A 20,556-nucleotide genomic window follows, 5' to 3' on the forward strand; every position below is an offset into this window, starting at 1 on the left:
AATCAGCAAAGCTTGTAAAGTAGGTTTTTAAACCCTCGATGAACCTCATTGCTTCTTCTTTTGTTGGAATATCAATCTTTTCTTCATCAGACAGTTCTTCAGAAGCGTGCGTAACTCGTATATTTTGAATATTTCCGACGTAAATCGCGGGAAAGAGAAACGTAAATGCGGGTATTAAATGTACTGAAATACATTGGGACTGAAAAAATTACACACAATTGCCGGGAAAACGTGAATTCAGGGCACGTAAAAACGAGGTTATACTGTAGTTGATAATGGTAGGATTTTTGTATACCATTATTAACAGAGTACCTTAGTTATCCCACTGTTATTCGAAGTTACAAGACAATTTATTTTAATAAATTAAACAGCGTCATTTTTCTTTTAAATGGAATAGGTATTACAATTTTAAAAAATATCTCAGTGATTCATTATTTAGGTATAGTTTTCAGCAACCGATTGGCATACTTATCTCATAATCGACTTTTTTCACTTTATCTCACTGTTGTTTTCAGGTAGCAACATTATGGTATACCTACCTACTTACCTACTTTACTACTATTGAACTATTATAGAGGAATTATAGTAAAGTTAACTTAAATTGACCATAGAGTTTCAGAATAAATACACAATATTATTGCAAACTACTTTATTGATTAGTTCTGGGCATGCTCCACGTCTACAGCATCTATGGACCATACATTCTGATTTTGAGAGTAAATAGTGGTTTACCTTTATTTTAATTTTGAAATTGTATTTTTCAACTAAAAGGTTGGGTGTTTTATTTATTGGATTGCACTTTTTAAATTTGTGCTTCAAATAGATTTGCTCTATGGCAGTGGTTTCCAAACTTAATGTTACTACGCCTCCCTTTAAAAAAAATCTAATCTTGGCGCCGCCCCCCCTTTATTTCATTAATAATAAAAGACATCTTTTTAAATAATTAAAAATGTACAAATACATAAATGAAAAAAAAAAAATTAAATAAACACGGTTGATATAATTTAATTTAATTTGTTTTTCATGCGATGAATGTGCTTGTTAGTACAAAGTGCTCTTTTTCTACTAAACGGGATCGATATTTGGATTTCATTGCAGCTAATGGAGAAATACCGTTTCGCATAAATATGATGTTACGAATGTTAGCAGTACTTTACTACGGACCCACCTACCTATAGCTGAGGTTAAGGGCAGTGTGGTGCTCTAAAGTAGTGTTTCCTAAATTATACACGGGAGTCATCAATTAAGTATATCAATCATCATATAGATAACACATCAAATTGCAACGCACAACCACATATTTAAACTGTTTAATAGCCCTGAAATAAAGTAGCGCCCGCAGGTGACTTTTTTTACTATTATAAAATTATATTATAAAATTAGTCTCCATATCTTCAGACAGGTTTGCAAACAACCTTTTATAGGATTGTTTTTTTATGTAGTTTATAACTAGCGGCCGTTTAATAAACTATGCATTTGCAAACTGCAAACGTACATTAATTGTGTTAAACTTTTCGCGCCTCCCAGCTTGGAAATCTCTGCTCTATGGAGACAATAGGAAATAATGATATCTCACTGTCACAACATTTTATGACAGTATCAATTACACAAAAATTGTTGTGTTCATAAAAAAAAGATAAGTCATAAAATGCTTTTAAAAAGTCGTTAAAAAATTTAAAAACCATCTAGTAGGTACCTACTGTTAATTATTATCAACATTCCAAAACTTACGATTCCAACAGCACTAATTCTTTCAGCAATCATCTTTGTACTTTCAAACATGTCTTTGCCGGGTCCTGACGCAAAGCAGTGATCTTCCTTGTCTGCGCAAGTGCTGTGAAGGACGTCACACGTCACTCCTGTGGATTCGCACTTTGGACCCATGATATTTGGTGACACGTCTCCTAAGTTTGTGGATGAAAATGCACCTACAAATTTACCCTAAAAACAAAACAAACACATTTTCTTCACACAAATACAAATTAATATTCTTCCACAGGAATATTGACAATCTATAAATTTGTGTTTCAAATATTTAGATATCTATTTGTGGTAACACAATAAATATATGATGTAGATACCACTTGATAAATATATCACATTTATCACTTTTATGTATTCTGGCAGTTAATTACTACAAGAAGTTAGTTAACTGTCAAAAGTGCTATCTTTTAAAACCCCCTATCTTGGCTGTGTTAACTTTTAGAGAGAGATAGAGTATGTCAATTTATATATATAAAATTGAAATGTGAGATGCGACTATTTTGAAAAATAATCTACGTCACGGGTTACGGCTGCCGCCTCAATTTATAGATCCCCTGAAGCTGTCGCATATCGAGTGGCGAGTAGTAACATATTTTTTTAAATACATACTGCAATGATATGAGTAATAAAATTATATGTTATATTGATGTTCAATTCTTATTTGACATTTCAATACAAAATTTCGAGCATTTCGAGGTTCGGGTGGAAAAACCATAGATACGCCAGTACAAACATAACCGAATTTGGCTGAGATTTACAAATAAGAGACGTATTTCACACAATATGTCTGCCAACATAAATTTTCGCCTTATTACGAATATACCAATTATTGTAGATAACCGCCTTGTGTATAGAATTGCTTCCATGTTAATTTGGACCAATAAAAATAAGGGAAACGTGCGAAAGTGTTAACTGTTAAGAATAGCTGTGCTGATGTGATTACTATCTAATTGGAAGTATTACGGTCTTATTAAAATAAAATAATATGTTAAATGGCATATCTATTAATCTTGGTGTATAGAACGTTTAGTATTTTCTATATTATTATTTCTGGAGTCAAGTTCAATGATTTCCATATAATATTTTATGATATTCTTACCTTGCCGGGGAATGTTCCCACAGGGTTGAATGCCTTTTCCATAAGAACTGAAGCGTAGCCAACATTGTCAGAAGAAACTAATTGATTTGTATTATTCATACTGGTGGGGTGGACAGCGAACCAATTAATAGCTCCAATTAGGGAATTGTCCTTATTAGCTACAAATTTTATTTGCACCAGCTTTGTGTCCGTATCACCATTGTACCTATAGAAATATTAATATAATTATTTTGCTACATTTATTTCCGACGGAGTGTGTTATTATTATTATTATGTAAAAAGGTTGGATTGTGCTTGATTTCTTGATCCTAAAATCCCAGATGTTAAAATTTCCAGGATTTTAGGATTAGTTTTTATAATATGACATTTGTTAAGTTAATTTATAAAAATATATATTTGAAAACCAGGTTACAGACATTGAGACTAATACCCTAAATTGATTTTTTTGTATACTGGTAGGGTAGGTAAGCGTATATTTTTTTGTTGGTATTATGGCATATGCATTGGCGTATTCATTTTATATTTGTACAAAAACCAGCTTAAAAAAATATAAGAAATTTCAATCGTTTTTGTCTAATTCTTAGAAACCATGGAATGAAAAAAATAGCTAGCCTCTAATAATCCCTTAATTAAAAATTCTGTCCGCAATAAATATTGCAACATCTGTTTAGCGCCGTCGCACATTAGTATGGTTAGACAAAACCATAAGTTGCAAGTAGTTGGAGATTTGATATTCAACGCAAGGACTATTTAAACATGAGGAAAATAGGCAGTGTGGTGCGCAAGTATCAAACGTCATAAATCCGGTGACTGAGGGAAGCACAGGGAATGATGAATATAGCCGACCTTAGATTGCATACTACCGTAAAATAACCATATACGATGCCACCCTTGAAATAAATTTCAAACTTGCGACATCCTGTAATCTGTCGTTGCGTCTACCTGTCCTAATATACCAGGAACCTTCGTATATAGATCCTCTCAATGTGGCAATATTGGGAAATTCTAATTGTTAAAAGGAGTTATCATACCTATCTCTTTCCTCCTTAGGATTGTGCAGGTAAGATGTCGGTGATCTGTTTATATTTGCGTTTTTAACATTCCCTTCGTTATAAAAGATCTTCGCCGGTACCATTGATTGATGAGCTAAATCTATACTCTGCAAAGATAAAATTATTCATAATATTATTTTTGACGATTCTCTGGTGTCAACAAAAGGGAGAGTTATGTACCAACCATGTAGATAGGTCCCTTTTAATAAAGAATGTGTAGATGAGTCACATATATTAATAAAACAGAATACTGTAGTATACCTATATAAACTGTTTGTATTACAACACTTTATTGTGATAAGTACCACAATGTTTTCAGTTAGGTTGCATTAGTATCAATAGAAAAAAATATTTTCTGTAATATTATTATGTTCAGCGATTTGTTTTGACATTTTGTTATATCGTTTCATGATTTATCTTGTCAATATCTGCACATTTAATAATTTATGAAATTGACTGAATGAAAGCATCTAAAATTGCATTAAAATGTTTTATTGACAAATGAGTACAAAGTTTGCTAGAAATAACTCTTTTATTATACTTATTGAGAAAGTTCTTTTCTCCGTTTTTGGTAATGAATGTGATGGTGTCAGTACAGATTTTGTCCACTGAAAACAACGAAAACGATATTATGAAAAGGTATTCACCCGAACGATTCCTGTGACGTATGCGGTAAATGTCTGTCGGACAAATCCTAAAATGGTGATGTCAAAAAGGAGATCCATCATGAATCCTCCAGGAGTCGAATGCGTGTGCGTACTACTTATTATTAAATTTGTTTCATTATAAATAGAGCCATATTTTTCTCCCAACTGTTTTAAAACCTGAAAAGCAAAGAAACGGGTGTTTATATTATGAGCACATAATCATTATGTTATAATATGTTTGCATATTTTTTATGGTTTCTTTTCAATGGTCTTAATTCAGATAGTTTTTAGAATACAACACTTACCTAATTATTAAGCTTATCGTCAAACACGATTAGGTATTATGTAATATTTATTGGTTGGGCCATTTATATTCCCATTCCATTCCTTATTTTCCCACCCATCTCCTAATTCCCAGTGTTATTGTCACCAGACAATCAATAAGCAATTATGGGTAAAAGAATACCGTAATTGCAAGAGACATGCAGTTACTATCATCCAGCGGATGCGAGCGGGCTTCTGATAGCTTACCGTGGCTAGCAATTCAATTGAAAATACATACAAATTCAGGAGTGACTCAAAACAAATCTGTGAGACATTCGTACATACAAATCATTATCATTTATCATAATAAATCATTATCATCCATACACTGTGTATCAAGTGCCGCAAACAGGGTGACCCAAACAAACTTGTACGTGAGTGTATGACCCGGGACGAGTGCCAGTGCGCACCAGCCCTCAAATCATCATAAAGGTCAGTGCCTCGTATTCTTATTCATCACCCCCTTCCCCTATATCCGGAATTCCCAACATCACCTTCTAATAATTACAGTCCACTTTCGAAATGCACAACCAACTATTGTTGATTGACAGATGTTACTATGGATTTTATGATTCTAGTTTTTGAGTAATATAATTTAATTAGTCCAAGACTTTTTATAAAAAATCAGTTATGAATGCCTTCTTGTGTGAAATTTTAAGCACTACACTACTTATTTGATAAAAACGAAACGCACCTGCAGCTAGTATCTTTAATCAGTTCAAAATTTCAAAATGCGTAAAACAAAAAACCTTCCTAAAATTAGAGGCCTTTAAATTTTTTAATACATCTCTGGTGAGTAACAACATGTCACCATACATAAAGCCATTCAGTCAATATGGCTAATATGATTTAGGTTTCAGGTACTTTCTCAAAATTACAAGAATCCTCCAAAACGGCTTTTGATTGTTGGAAATTTATGTGATGATATAAATATACGCATATGTATTATATGATTGATTTTTATATTTTCATTTTTATATAAACCATACAGTCAATGACTTGGGTCAATGTGTTCCCTTTGAAATGGCATAATGATTAGTTACCTCTTTCCTTAGACCTATTCCCATCATGGCTGCATCGAGCGATACAAATGCAATTCTCGTATCGCCATCCTGAATAATAAAGGTTCGTGCAAATTGGCGCAGATGAAGACCTCGTCCGCTTTGCTTAATACTGGCATAGCCCATCTGGAAAAGTAAAGAATGAACATATTATGAAATAAAGTCCAACCTAACATGCTTCACCATCATCATCGATCTTAGTCAACTTTATTTTACGAGAAATGTATGTTAGCCACTTGATCAATCTAATGGGTTCATGCTCTGGATTCAAACATGGATTTAAAAACAACTTGTGAATTTGTCAGACACGGAGCTCAAGCCTGCAGCCTACGACTACATAAGCGAACACTTTATCACTCGTGCATCCTACGCCTGGCTACCTGGCCATCCTTTTTCCAATCGATACTTTGAAACAATTAATTGTATCAATAGTTTTCTTTCGATACAATATTTATACAGCGGGTCCTCGTTATCCGAGGGTAATTGGGACCGAAAAAATACCTCTTAAAGCAAATCTGCTTAAAACGGGAACCAAAATTACTTAGTAAATGGGTTAATTGGGGCACATTTAGAAAAGAAAAGGACAAGTGAACAAGACAGAAATAGAGTAGAAGTGTGGGATTGAAAGTGACAGTTGACAACTGTGAGCTATTGAACTTGTGTTTTTTATGTGTTTTTATATTTTTTTGCATTTCCCTTCAAATTCGTAACTGCGGGGACTTGGATAATGAGGACCCCCTGTACCATGTATCAGTGGCATAACTACATGGCACAAGAGTCTGCAGCTTGTTAAAACATGTATCAGTGGCATAACTACATGGCACAAGAGTCTGCAGCTTGTTAAAACATGTATCAGTGGCATAACTACATGCCACAAGAGTCTGCAGCTTGTTAAAACATGTATCAGTGGCATAACTACATGCCACAAGAGTCTGCAGCTTGTTAAAACATGTATCAGTGGCATAACTACATGGCACAAGAGTCTGCAGCTTGTTAAAACATGTATCAGTGGCATAACTACATGGCACAAGAGTCTGCAGCTTGTTAAAACATGTATCAGTGGCATAACTACATGCCACAAGAGTCTGCAGCTTGTTAAAACATGTATCAGTGGCATAACTACATGCCACAAGAGTCTGCAGCTTGTTAAAACATGTATCAGTGGCATAACTACATGCCACAAGAGTCTGCAGCTTGTTAAAACATGTATCAGTGGCATAACTACATGGCACAAGAGTCTGCAGCTTGTTAAAACATGTATCAGTGGCATAACTACATGGCACAAGAGTCTGCAGCTTGTTAAAACATGTATCAGTGGCATAACTACATGGCACAAGAGTCTGCAGCTTGTTAAAACATGTATCAGTGGCATAACTACATGGCACCAGAGTCTGCAGCTTGTTAAAACATGTATCAGTGGCATAACTACATGGCACAAGAGTCTGCAGCTTGTTAAAACATGTATCAGTGGCATAACTACATGCCACAAGAGTCTGCAGCTTGTTAAAACATGTATCAGTGGCATAACTACATGCCACAAGAGTCTGCAGCTTGTTAAAACATGTATCAGTGGCATAACTACATGCCACAAGAGTCTGCAGCTTGTTAAAACATGTATCAGTGGCATAACTACATGGCACAAGAGTCTGCAGCTTGTTAAAACATGTATCAGTGGCATAACTACATGGCACAAGAGTCTGCAGCTTGTTAAAACATGTATCAGTGGCATACCTACATGGCACAAGAGTCTGCAGCTTGTTAAAACATGTATCAGTGGCATAACTACATGGCACAAGAGTCTGCAGCTTGTTAAAACATGTATCAGTGGCATAACTACATGGCACAAGAGTCTGCAGCTTGTTAAAACATGTATCAGTGGCATAACTACATGCCACAAGAGTCTGCAGCTTGTTAAAACATGTATCAGTGGCATAACTACATGGCACAAGAGTCTGCAGCTTGTTAAAACATGTATCAGTGGCATAACTACATGCCACAAGAGTCTGCAGCTTGTTAAAACATGTATCAGTGGCATAACTACATGCCACAAGAGTCTGCAGCTTGTTAAAACATGTATCAGTGGCATAACTACATGCCACAAGAGTCTGCAGCTTGTTAAAACATGTATCAGTGGCATAACTACATGCCACAAGAGTATGCAGCTTGTTAAAACATGTATCAGTGACATAACTACATGCCACAAGAGCCTGCAGCTTGTTAAAACATGTATCAGTGGCATAACTACATGCCACAAGAGTCTGCAGCTTGTTAAAACATGTATCAGTGGCATAACTACATGGCACAAGAGTCTGCAGCTTGTTAAAACATGTATCAGTGGCATACCTACATGGCACAAGAGTCTGCAGCTTGTTAAAACATGTATCAGTGGCATAACTACATGGCACAAGAGTCTGCAGCTTGTTAAAACATGTATCAGTGGCATAACTACATGGCACAAGAGTCTGCAGCTTGTTAAAACATGTATCAGTGGCATAACTACATGCCACAAGAGTCTGCAGCTTGTTAAAACATGTATCAGTGGCATAACTACATGGCACAAGAGTCTGCAGCTTGTTAAAACATGTATCAGTGGCATAACTACATGCCACAAGAGTCTGCAGCTTGTTAAAACATGTATCAGTGGCATAACTACATGCCACAAGAGTCTGCAGCTTGTTAAAACATGTATCAGTGGCATAACTACATGCCACAAGAGTCTGCAGCTTGTTAAAACATGTATCAGTGGCATAACTACATGCCACAAGAGTATGCAGCTTGTTAAAACATGTATCAGTGACATAACTACATGCCACAAGAGCCTGCAGCTTGTTAAAACATGTATCAGTGGCATAACTACATGCCACAAGAGTCTGCAGCTTGTTAAAACATGTATCAGTGGCATAACTACATGCCACAAGAATCTGCAGCTTGTTAAAACATGTATCAGTGGCATAACTACATGCCACAAGAGTCTGCAGCTTGTTAAAACATGTATCAGTGGCATAACTACATGCCACAAGAGTCTGCAGCTTGTTAAAACATGTACTAAAGGTGACCTAAAATGGATCAAATTTAAAGTTTGAGACAATATAGATGTAACTTTAAATTACATATATATAAACCATGCACCCCAGAAATTTAAATTACACTTAAAATTTCAAATTTATTTTACTGTGTCAACTGTCAATTCATGGTGGAACTGCATTGTATAATTGATTAATTTAATAAAATGCAAAATTTTTCAGTACTGAATGAAATAGTTGAAAATGTCCCCATGAGGCGGACGAAACCGGTCCAGATTTATTTATTAAAAGTAGAATAAGTAGTAAAAAATTTTGCGTTTTATTAAATTAATCAGTAGTAAAATTTCAAAGGCGACACTCCAATCTGTATTATTAAATGATATTTTTGGTGAAAGAGAGGAAAATACACAATAATTATTATGTTGCAATGTCATAGGTACATAGTATTTATAAATTTTAATGAATAACGCAGGGAGTGGTCAATAGTTTTTTTTAATAAGCTTGTGAATATGTTTGTATGCGCATGCAATTGTTTGAGTATGGGTTAAAATATACGTACAAAATTAACTTCGACAGGTGGGCCAGTTGCATCAGCTATCCCAACCCCAACGTTGTAGTCGGCCGACACTGTCAAAAAACATGACAGTGCCACCAGAGCGACAATGAAGGGCTTCATTGTGGCTGTGTGGAAACTCTCTTGCAACTGCAATCAACGACGAAGGAAACTGAAACAGAATAACGAAAATATTATTAACTATGCGGAGAGCCCATTGAAGGATGTACGAAAAAATATCTAAATGCTTCTAATTTATTAGGAACCCAGTGCCGGATTTACACTTGAAGGGGCCCTGGGCTAATACGTATTAGGGGCCCCAAAAATCCAACTTATTAAAACATAATTTTAACTATTCGCGAAATCCCAACTCATAAAAATTATTTATTTTTAATATTTCACTATATATTGCCAATAGTTTCGCCCAAATAATTTTTAATTTGCGACAATGCGAAAAATGACCTTCTGCCCAAATCAGGGGTCGTCAGTTTGTCAAGTGAGAAGAGCCAAATAATTGTCAAGAAAACAGGATAAAAAAGGTACCAGAGAGCCGCATATAATATGTAATATACATATATATATATATATATATATATATATATATATATATCTGGATATGGATTTTATAGTATATTATATTAAACTAGGAGAATTTTTTTTAAGTAATTCAAGCATTTGAAAATGTACAAAAAATTACGCTCCTGCTATCTTCTAAAAGTTTGTACATTTATTTTATTTTTAGAGATCTGGAGCCCCTACTGATTTGTGGGCCCTGGGTTATAACGGCGGGGTTATAACGGCTCTTACAGGGATCTACCTATAATTATTTAAAAACTTGCACCATCCTCATGTAAAATAACAGGAAAGTATTGACTAAAGTTATCTTATATAGTTGGTATGTTCCTAATCATTTTTTTACTAAAGGTATATCTTGCGTACCTACCTACCTAAAAGTATTATTTCCACAATTAGTAATAATAAGTGAAGTCATTAAAATAGTCAAACTTTCCAATAGGTACTTACTTAAATCTTTTTCAAAATATAATATTTAATACAATTTATTTAAGCATCTAATAAATACTCTGATTTTGAAAGAGGGCCTTCCAAGTCCCTTGGCAAGAAATGAATTAATTTAAATATTTTTTTACATCTAACCATAAAAAGGTTCGCTACTCTTAATCTAAAGTTATTCCCACGCGTATCTTCCACCTCCCACATCATCCTCTTGTAATAACTGCGTTTTTTATTTTTATCAAAGACATACTTTGTTGATATTGATTTACTATCGATCAAAAATTGAATTTCTGCGAGTTTTAACCCCTCGATTGATTCCAGGTCAATGCCAAACCGGTTTTTTTCGATCGATCAACTCTGATAAATACGAGTGGAACTAGTTATTGCTCAGCCTTGCATTTATCTACATATATAATTTTAATATTCTGCAACATTTGGCGATCAGGGCCGGTCTTAAGCCTGCTAAACTGATTGGGCCCACTCGCTTTTTCTATTGGGACTCGACAAAAGTAAAGAAAATGTCGGGGGAAATGTTAGGTAGTTCACTGGGTGTTATTGACGTAACCTGTTTTTAAGGAGGATTTTTATAATGTTTAAAACCAGGGCCGCCCCCGCCTGTGCGCGAAAACAAATGCAGCCCTAATTAGTATAGTCTATATTTTATATTTATTGGTATTAACTTCAATTCTTGTCGGAAAGACATTATATTCATTAAAATAAAATGATATGTCTTACTACTTACAGTGGCAAATCTACCTTAGATGTTTATAAGGACCATCCCCAATCCTCTGATGTCAAATATCACGATTGCTATTTTTATTAATAGTAAGTGGATCACTTTATTTTAATTTAACCTAACTTTTTTTTATTTTAATTAATATAGTCTTTTCATTTTTTATGAAATAATAGTATAAAAAATTTTACTCATTTATCAGCGACATATTTCATACAAACGAAGAATAACCTGTACCTATTTATTATTATTAAACCATGTCCGATCCTAATAAGATCATAATTTATGGGCCTCCACTGGGTGGAGGTTTTTTATCAACATATTTTTGTGTTTACGAGAAATGGATGTTATCCACTTCCTCAACCTGTTAGGTCCATACTCTGACACCAAACACAAATTGAAAAACAATACGTGCATTTGCCAGACCCAGGATTTGAACCTGGGACCACGACATTATAAGCCAACGCGTAAGCCGCTTGGGCATCGTGGGCGTTTACACCCGTATATGTGTACATAATTATTAATGTCTGAATACTTTGCATCTAATTTTACTTTGTACTACTGATGCTGAGAAACAAATTCGATATACGGATAGACGCTGCCATTTGGTTCGGCCGCTTGAGTTAAAAAATATCATTCTTTTTGCATTTCGCCGATTTTTCAAAGAAACTGATGTAGAATAAAAACTAAACTAACTATATTGAATGCACAGCAAATTTAAAATAATATTTCAGAATAATTCAGTCATACCGGGACACAGGTCCGGTCTAAGGGCGGTCGGGCCGATTGGGTCTCGTGCTCTGGTGACTCCGGGCGTCAAAGAAGAAACTATATCGTATTCATAGATTTCTGGATTTTCACCGTGTGTACTTCTTCCTTCTTTCCTCGACGAAGTAAGTGTAGTAATATGTGTATTAATGCGAACGCCTCTCTAAGAATTTCAAAAGGATTCTGATTAACTGAGAACAAACGTTGGTCAGAGTTATGTACTGTGTACAGACGAGGAAATAAGGAAAAAATACACCCGGTGAAAACGCAGAAATCTAAAAATACGATAACAAAAAATTACCGTGTGAAAGTCTAAAATATTATAAGAAACAACAAGAGAATTCTAGGGGGAAAATATACCCAATTATTCAAAAACATCTTGGGCATGTTTTTAATGAAACTATTCGGGAAAACTATCTTATCTTATCAGGATACACATTATAAATAGGTTCAAGATAATATCGGTAGGCGAATAAAACCGGATAACCGAATAAGAATAATAACCGATTTTAGATACCATATTAACCAAATTAGATACCTACGTGTCAAACACTCTGTCAGTGATAGATTTTATGTCTGATAATCGATGAGAATAAATAGTTCATAGACTTTATCATTTTAAACAATAGAGGAAAGTTAGAAGCGGCACGTTCCATGGGACGACAAATTTAATGAAGAAAGGATAAATGTTAATAACACAACTTTACAAAGTACCTCTCGTGAAGATGAGAATCGCATACGACGTTAGATAATTTTATCTACAAAGGGAATAGGTATAATTTAAATACTTAGGCGCAGCGTGCATATCGTCGGTGTTTTGTAAAAAGGGCGAATTAACCAAAATGCTACTTTACAGGAGAAGGGTTTTTAACTTTTGACATTTATTTGTTTTTTACCTGTAGATGATTATAAATATTTAACAAGTTTATAATAAAGCTTAGAAAGAATACTGACATTATAATAGGTATTATTATATAATATTTTAAAAGGCTTAATATGTCACATTTGCTTTTTATTTTGTAATTTTAATTAATTTAATTTTAGTCGATTATCGTTTTTAAGTACTTTCCTGTGGAGATAAAAATTCGCCGTTTTTACACAACAAAGCTAGTGGGGTACATATTGTATTTTCATTAAAATCTCGATTTCGCCAAAATGGTTGATTCGCCCTTTTTACAAAACACCGACGATATTATGTTCAAATCGGGCGTCGCACTCTCTAGGGCCGGCCCTGTCAGGACGATTGTCTACCCAATGAAGTAAGCCGAATGATCTATTTTCCACAATTAACATAAAAATATTATTTTATGAACTAAATAAAAGAACGAATCTAATAATCCATAATTATTAATCGATGAAATTCCATAAGTATTTAAGTTGCCGATTTCATAATTAATTAAGTCTTTTCCTCTCCAACGTATCGCTAAATCTAGGAAACCAGTTTGCGCTTCTTGACTAATCCAAAAAATAACAAACAAAATCAATGTCGATCTCGTCACGGACTATTTCGTGCACCGGACCTTCGCTCAGTGTCTTACGGCCGATATTTGCGCGTAAGCATGAAGGATTTATTTATTACTGAATGGTTTGCGAACACTGAACTAGACCACATGCCACCACTGGAAACTGGAATCAGTTCATATTATTCCGCAAGATTACAATTATTATTCATACAAATCATACAGATAACTGTTGTCAAACCATAAAAATGTAGCGGTACAGGTTTTCTAATACTCGTAAAAGCTTTTGAATTAAGAAAAATGCCTTTTCCCTGACTTTAAGAATACGTAAACTATGAATAAAGTGTTGTAGAGCCCGGGGCGGTAACAAAAAAACGCGCCCTTTACGTAATCTAACACTCGTACCTAAATACACGTGTTCCTACATTATTTATAACTATTAAGTTCACCTGTGTTCGGTTACCATTAACAGATTTCAATGATACGGTAATAATTACTACCTATTTACTATTAATATAGGCAGGGGCGGCTCTACCTTAAGGGTTGGTAGGGAACATCCCCACATCGTTATCATGTCAAAAATACACGTCCGATATTTTTATCATTGTCATAATATACCTACCTACTTAATTATATGATTAAATGAACTATTTAATTTATTTTACCGCTAAACCCGTTGAAATTTTATAGATATATTTATTATTATTACACAAATAAATAAAGCAATGTTTGTAAAGTACATATGTTATAACACAATGATGATTACGCGGTATTAAAATAATTAATTTAATTAAATACGCACTATTTCACGGTGACACCTATCTACAAAATAAGAAAGCTATGGCGTCTATTTTTCGCTGATTGGGGTGGGGTCACTCAGTCCCATCCCGTCGCCGCGATACAAATATGTGAGTAAAAACGCTCGCTGTATATCGTTATTCACAACTGATGATGGTAAGTCTATAATAATACTTAATAACTTATTATTTTTAAGCAGGTTTTTTTAGATGTGATTAAGTAACGGCACTCTGCCGGTTCATTGTCATTCATACGGTGCACATGACCTAGCCATCGCAGTCTCCCAATCTTAATTGATTGAACTGCGCTGCAATCTTCGTACAGCCCGTAGAGCTCAGCATTATATCTTCTCCTCCAATTGGTGCCATCCCTGATCGGTCCATATATACGGCGGAGAATTTTTCTTTCAAAGATGTTCAGGGCTCGTTCATTTCGCAGAGTTAATGTCCAGGTTTCCGATGCGTAGGTGAGCACTGGCTTTTAGTTCGGCGAGATAGTAAGCGGGACTTAAAATGTCTTAACAGGCCAAAGTATCATTTATTCGCAGACATGATTCTCTTGTTGATTTCTTCTGTAATACCATTATGTAGAGTTACAAGAGATCCAAGGTATATGAAACTGTCGACCGTATCAAACTTGTATGCACCAATATCTAACTTTGGTGCGACTTCTCGTGGTGTGTGTTTTTGCCTCGTTTATTTGTAAGCCCATTCTTTTGGCAGAGGCTTCTAGTGCTGTGAGTGACTTTTTCAGCGCCAATTCTGATATGGCAATGATGTCGATATCATCGGCATACGCCAGCAGCTTCACAGGCTTAGTAAATATCGTGCCGCTGCCACAGGCATCAATCTTTGCATGCCGTATCGCCTTTTCTAGCGCAATATTGAAAAGAAGGCATGCCAGAGCGTCACCCTGTCTGAGGCCATTCAGTGATATAAATGGCTCGGATATTTCCGCTTGAAGCTTCACCCGGCATTGCACTGGTGTCATTGTCATCTCTACAAGTTTAATTATTTTCGTCGGAATTTCAAATTCTCGCATTGCTTCGTATAACCGGTATCGATTAATGCTATCATAAGCTGCCTTAAAATCGATGAACAGGTGATACGTGTTCATATTGAATTCAATGGTCATTTCTAGAATCTGCCTTAGAGTGAATATTTGAGTAACACATGATCTCCCTCGTCGAAAAATTCCTTGGTAGTGCCCGAGTATTCCTTCTACAATGGGTTCCAGCCGCTGGAATATCAGAATCGACAACAGTTTATATGCAGAGTTAAGGAGTGTCACCCCTCTGTAGTTACTACATTCTAGTTGGTCTCCTTTCTTGTGCAGGGGACAAATCAGCCCATCCTTCCACTCCTCTGGCATCTTTTCTGAAGTCCATACTTGGTGGATTAGGCTATGTTTGAGCAGGCTTTCTCCCCCACATTTTATTAGTTCACTCTGTAGGTTAGCTATTCCAGGCGATTTGTTTGTTTTTAACCTTGACATGGCACCTTTTACCTCATTTAATGTCGGTGGTTCTTCGTTAACATCCATGCCACTTTGTACTGATTCCTGGTCATGAGTATTAATGTTAGTGTTAAATGTTGATCAAAGAAACCCACCCACCGTGCAAGAATACGGTGCTTTTCTGTGAGTATCATGCCATTGTCATCCTTGCACATTGTGATACGAGGCTTGAAACCCTTCCTAACATTATTTATCTTTCTATAGAACAGCCGACTTTCATGGGCTTTGTAGTGTTCTTGGAGTAGGATCATTTCCTTTTTTAAATAATCACGTTTCATTTTCTTGTGTAGTTTCTTTTCGTCACGCCGACGCTTTTTATACTCATCGTCTGATGCCCGTGTTTTCTTCTGTAGCATCACTTTCATCATTTGACACAGAGAAACTGAAGATTCCGCAGGAACTGGCTCGGTACCAGGAGAGCTTGAACACACACCTGAGCGACAATGTTGAGGTTGGAGACCGTGAAGAGGTGAATCAACACTGGTGATGATTAATTTATAGGGGTTGCCAATTACGAAATATGTAGTAAATTTAAAAAAATATCCTAAAAGGCCGCTAAATATCATAATTCCGGAAGATTGACCGGCAGCATAAATTCTTGAAGACGCGGCATGGTGTCCATATAACCCACACATGTAACGAACATGAATGAATAAGAAGCTCCTCAGGTGATATTTTATTTGAGCATCGGGCACACAGAACGTGGTTGCTTCCTAGTGGGCAGATGTGTATTCTTTTTTTTTACCGTTTTTGTTCGGAATGAGTAGTTCGGAGTGAGTGAGTGGTTAGCCTTACGAAGTAGGTAATAGAAAAAAAGACGATGTTCGGTACATGACATCAATATGACAAGGAAAAGATTTGGAGAGTACCACCGCCTCTCTATTGAGCTTCAATCTTTTAGATTTTTTCTATATTTTCCTGTCGTATAAATAAAAATGTTCTTTCACTTTTCGATAAATAACTCTGTTTCTTCCGCCATTGCACAGATCGCCTGGTCGATTTTGTAATTTTGTACAACCGTATCGCCGCGACAGATCGCCCTGTGTGTAACGGGGAGGCGCGTTCTGTGTGCCAGAGCCTTTAGGTGGGTACGCACTAGCTGCGTCAACCATGTTTGATTGATGGGTTAAAATCTGTTTTTGTCGAACTAAAATAACAACATCATGTAATTAATGGTGATAATATAGTAAACAGAGATAGAGAGATTAGATAATGTCAGATTGGTAATAGAAAAGAAATCGCAGTATGTACCTACGTAATAATACCAAATTGTAAGTATTACTGATAAGGTTAAGAAAAATTGGCGAAAAAAATTAAACCTCCAATCACTATTCCAACAAATGCATGACAAGTTAAAGGACTGTATACATACAAGTTGACAACATCATAAAAACGGCAACCCGATACGATAACAGGTTTGCCGGCAAAATGTTACTTGTAGATAGCATAATATACCTTAACGATTCGTAAACATGCAAATTACTAACTAGACGCAATTAAGTGATCAATATTGTTTCGCAACTCATTTACCTACGTGTGTATTAGTTTACTACGACGATCGATCAGCAAACTGTCCGTTCGTACGTTTCAGGGATTGTTCCCGCATAACCACGACGTGTCCCGGTAGATCGGTGTGAGGTGCACTTTATTTATAGAGAGAGTTGTTTCTAAGTGTTATTATTATTTAACCATACAAAAGACAATGTGACCCAATGCCGGTAGTGTAGTGAAACAGTAGTTTAGTAGTTGAAGTGAAACCACATAATATACACACTAGACGCGCGACGTTCATATACCACTGAATAAAACCACATGAATCAGAGCCTGCCGTTAATCAATTATGCACCATCTTTCACGCGAATATGTCATGATATGACTGACTCATGACGGTATTGCTAAAAGGCTACTTTTACATATTCAGAGTCAGAGACTGCCTGTGCAACAGTCACAGGCTTTTCTATGAATGCAACACACATGTAGATTAAAAAAACAGACTACCGTGTTAAAATGCTATTTCGCAATATGTTCCTGTTTTCAACTAGGTAACTCGAACGACTCAAATTACACTCCTACAAACGTATCTGAAGAATTGATGGGGGAGCCACAGTCGAAAATTACCCAATCAAGATTCGCAAGCGGACAGAATCTGACATTCGAATGACGTTTTCAATATGGTGTCCATATGGTAGTTCGTAGTTCCATTTTTGACCGTTCTTCAAATAAGTTTGTAGAGACTAAACAGTCTGAACATATCATTACTTCTAATTGAACGAAAGTCTCAGAGTCAACTACTGAGACTATTGAGTGACTCGATTCCCATGGCCAATACACACAGGCATTGAGATAAATCACATGTATTGTGATTTCATTGGGTCGAGCCCGGAGCTCCAGGATGAGATGCCAGTGCTTTAAACGCTGGACTACGGAGGCCGTTATATAGATAATCGAGTGCCATGGGAGATTGGTAGAGGGTCAACTGTGGTTACATGTAAATTGTACGTAAAACATTTCACCGTGGCACAGTTCGCCGTGAAATTACTTATCGGAAAGAGTTGACCGTATACTATACGGTCCAATTTTATTAGATTCAATAAGAATATTAATTCAATTTTCATAGCTGATTTAGGTAAAATTCATGGATAATTCAAGAATAAAAACCTAACCTAACAAATAATCCAGTATATCGGGTATTTTCAAAATTTGTTTGCTGCTGGCTTCCTGTAGAGTGTAAATCGACGAGAACCGTGTTGTATTTAGACATGAATTTTACGTCAGTTCTAGGCATAGAGATACCGACAACTTACGAGAAATAACGACGCGATAAAAAAAATCAGGGCATCACGGAGGATTTACTTTACTCATCATAACGTACCCATATAATACAATGTTAACGTGGAAATTTTGCCGCAAATTGATTACCAGCCCGCCTCACCATACTTTTTCACCATACCAGCCTGCCTCACCATACTTTCATAAACCTGCCGCCCCTAGGTTCTATGTATACAACCCAAAGAGGTTGGATTGTCTTTATTATACAGACATTAATATTTCCGATACAACAAGTGTGATACGGCGAACTACATACGTATAAATTTCCGGACACGGTCAAGTGTGGCGCATTGGAAAAAATATTGAAAAACAATGAATTAAAACAATTTATAGTAAGTAGGTATAATACGTACTTTATAAACTTTGTCTTTGTGCGTATCACTGTTTTAGAATTTAGATGCCTCTTGCCGCAATTTAACGGTATGTTTTTTTATTATAAATTTCCATAATTTCAATGCCACTCGGAAATGATTATTTCGGACGCTCGGACGGTTAGGCCGAAACAGAATACACACTGTATTCTACAAGTTACCTGCGCTGAATGTTAATTCACGGCGCACACGGGATCAAGTTTCACTTTCATTATAAGCGCAACGATAATTATGACAGGCAAGTTACTCGACTACGAATGCAACATTTCTTAAATGTATCCACTAAATTAAATTTACCTGGCTGATGAACATCTGTTGTGAAAAAACGAAACGATCATTGCATCAGCGTCCCTACACAGGTTTTTTATTGCATCGTTCAGATAAAGTTAAGAAAGTTGAATATTCGTTTTAGTAAAAACTGCAGATAGGCAATCGAATCGCCGGTTGTTTTTGAATAACCGGACGAATTGAATTTCGTAAATCGTGTGATTTGTCACACGATTTACGAAATTCAATTCGATCCTCTCGTTTGATAAATAATATTCTTAAATGCACTACGTATAATTTCATCAGATAATATTTTAAAACCATCCGGCAACTATTCATATTGTAAATTCCAAAAAATATATAATTTCGTAACTCGCAATGACCTGTGAGAAAATTAAGATTTAAATAATTACAATATAAAAAGAACTTTTTATATACTTACCACGTTTTTAAATTCTGTTGAATCATATAAACTTGACAATTCTATGTATTAATAAATACTTTTTTGTACATGATAGAAATACTGAATAAATATAGAATACTGATATGTCATTTTGACATTTCATATTGATTTCCATAGTAACGCACGTATATATTAATAATTTAGTTGCTAGGACCCCCTTAACAACCAACAATAATAACTTTCCATACGAAACAGAATTAACTGAAAATGAATTCAATTCTGCGGCCAAAACTATTAAAAGAATGCGTTGTTGATAAAGTCCACAATTATGATGATAAATAATGTCGTGGGTTCCAGGTTCGAATTATGGGTCTGGAAATACACATATTGATTTTCAATTTGATCGATGTACCTATTCAGTGAGTCTGTACTGATCTGCTTGTTTATTACCAGTGTCGAAATCGTTGCTACTATCTTGCAAAAAAACTTGTTTATTTTTTGCTTAAAAAATAACCGAACAACAAAGTGCAAAATATACTTGGCCATGATTATGCCACAAGTTCACCTAATCATACTTTACTAATCGCATCGCATTTAAATATATATATATATATTTATACCTATCAATTTATAAGCTTATCGATCATTGCGAATCAGGTGTGGGTTAAAAATAATTACAAGATAAAAAGAACTTTTTATATACCACGTTTTTAAATTTTCTGTTGAATCATATAAACTTGACAATTCTATGTATTAATAAAAACTTTTTATTGTACTTGATAGAAATACTGAATAAATTTTAATATAGAATATTGAAATGTCATTTTGACATTTCATATTGATTTCCATAGTAACGCACGTATACCTATATTAAT

General features: G+C 35.3%; 1 protein-coding gene across 8 annotated transcripts in view; it reads right to left on the reverse strand.

Annotated features, from left to right (window-relative positions):
• Nucleotides 1-20,556, reverse strand: part of CDase (neutral ceramidase) — a 52,676-nt gene that overhangs the window by 8,353 nt on the left and 23,767 nt on the right. For all 8 annotated transcript variants that reach the window (XM_085948330.1, XM_085948327.1, XM_085948334.1 and 5 more), the window contains 6 exons: nt 9,530-9,695; nt 5,930-6,073; nt 4,563-4,739; nt 3,895-4,022; nt 2,864-3,068; nt 1,732-1,941 (listed from right to left, as the gene is read on the reverse strand). In XM_085948330.1, the coding sequence (XP_085804456.1) occupies nt 1,732-1,941; nt 2,864-3,068; nt 3,895-4,022; nt 4,563-4,739; nt 5,930-6,073; nt 9,530-9,646 (981 nt within the window). In that variant the 5' untranslated portion in view covers nt 9,647-9,695. The remainder of the gene's footprint in view (nt 1-1,731; nt 1,942-2,863; nt 3,069-3,894; nt 4,023-4,562; nt 4,740-5,929; nt 6,074-9,529; nt 9,696-20,556) is intronic.

This window comes from Rhyacophila brunnea, unplaced genomic scaffold, assembly GCF_057557595.1.
Source record: "Rhyacophila brunnea isolate RB1 unplaced genomic scaffold, BYU_Rbru_1.0 scaffold_20, whole genome shotgun sequence".
Taxonomy (NCBI): domain Eukaryota; kingdom Metazoa; phylum Arthropoda; class Insecta; order Trichoptera; family Rhyacophilidae; genus Rhyacophila; species Rhyacophila brunnea.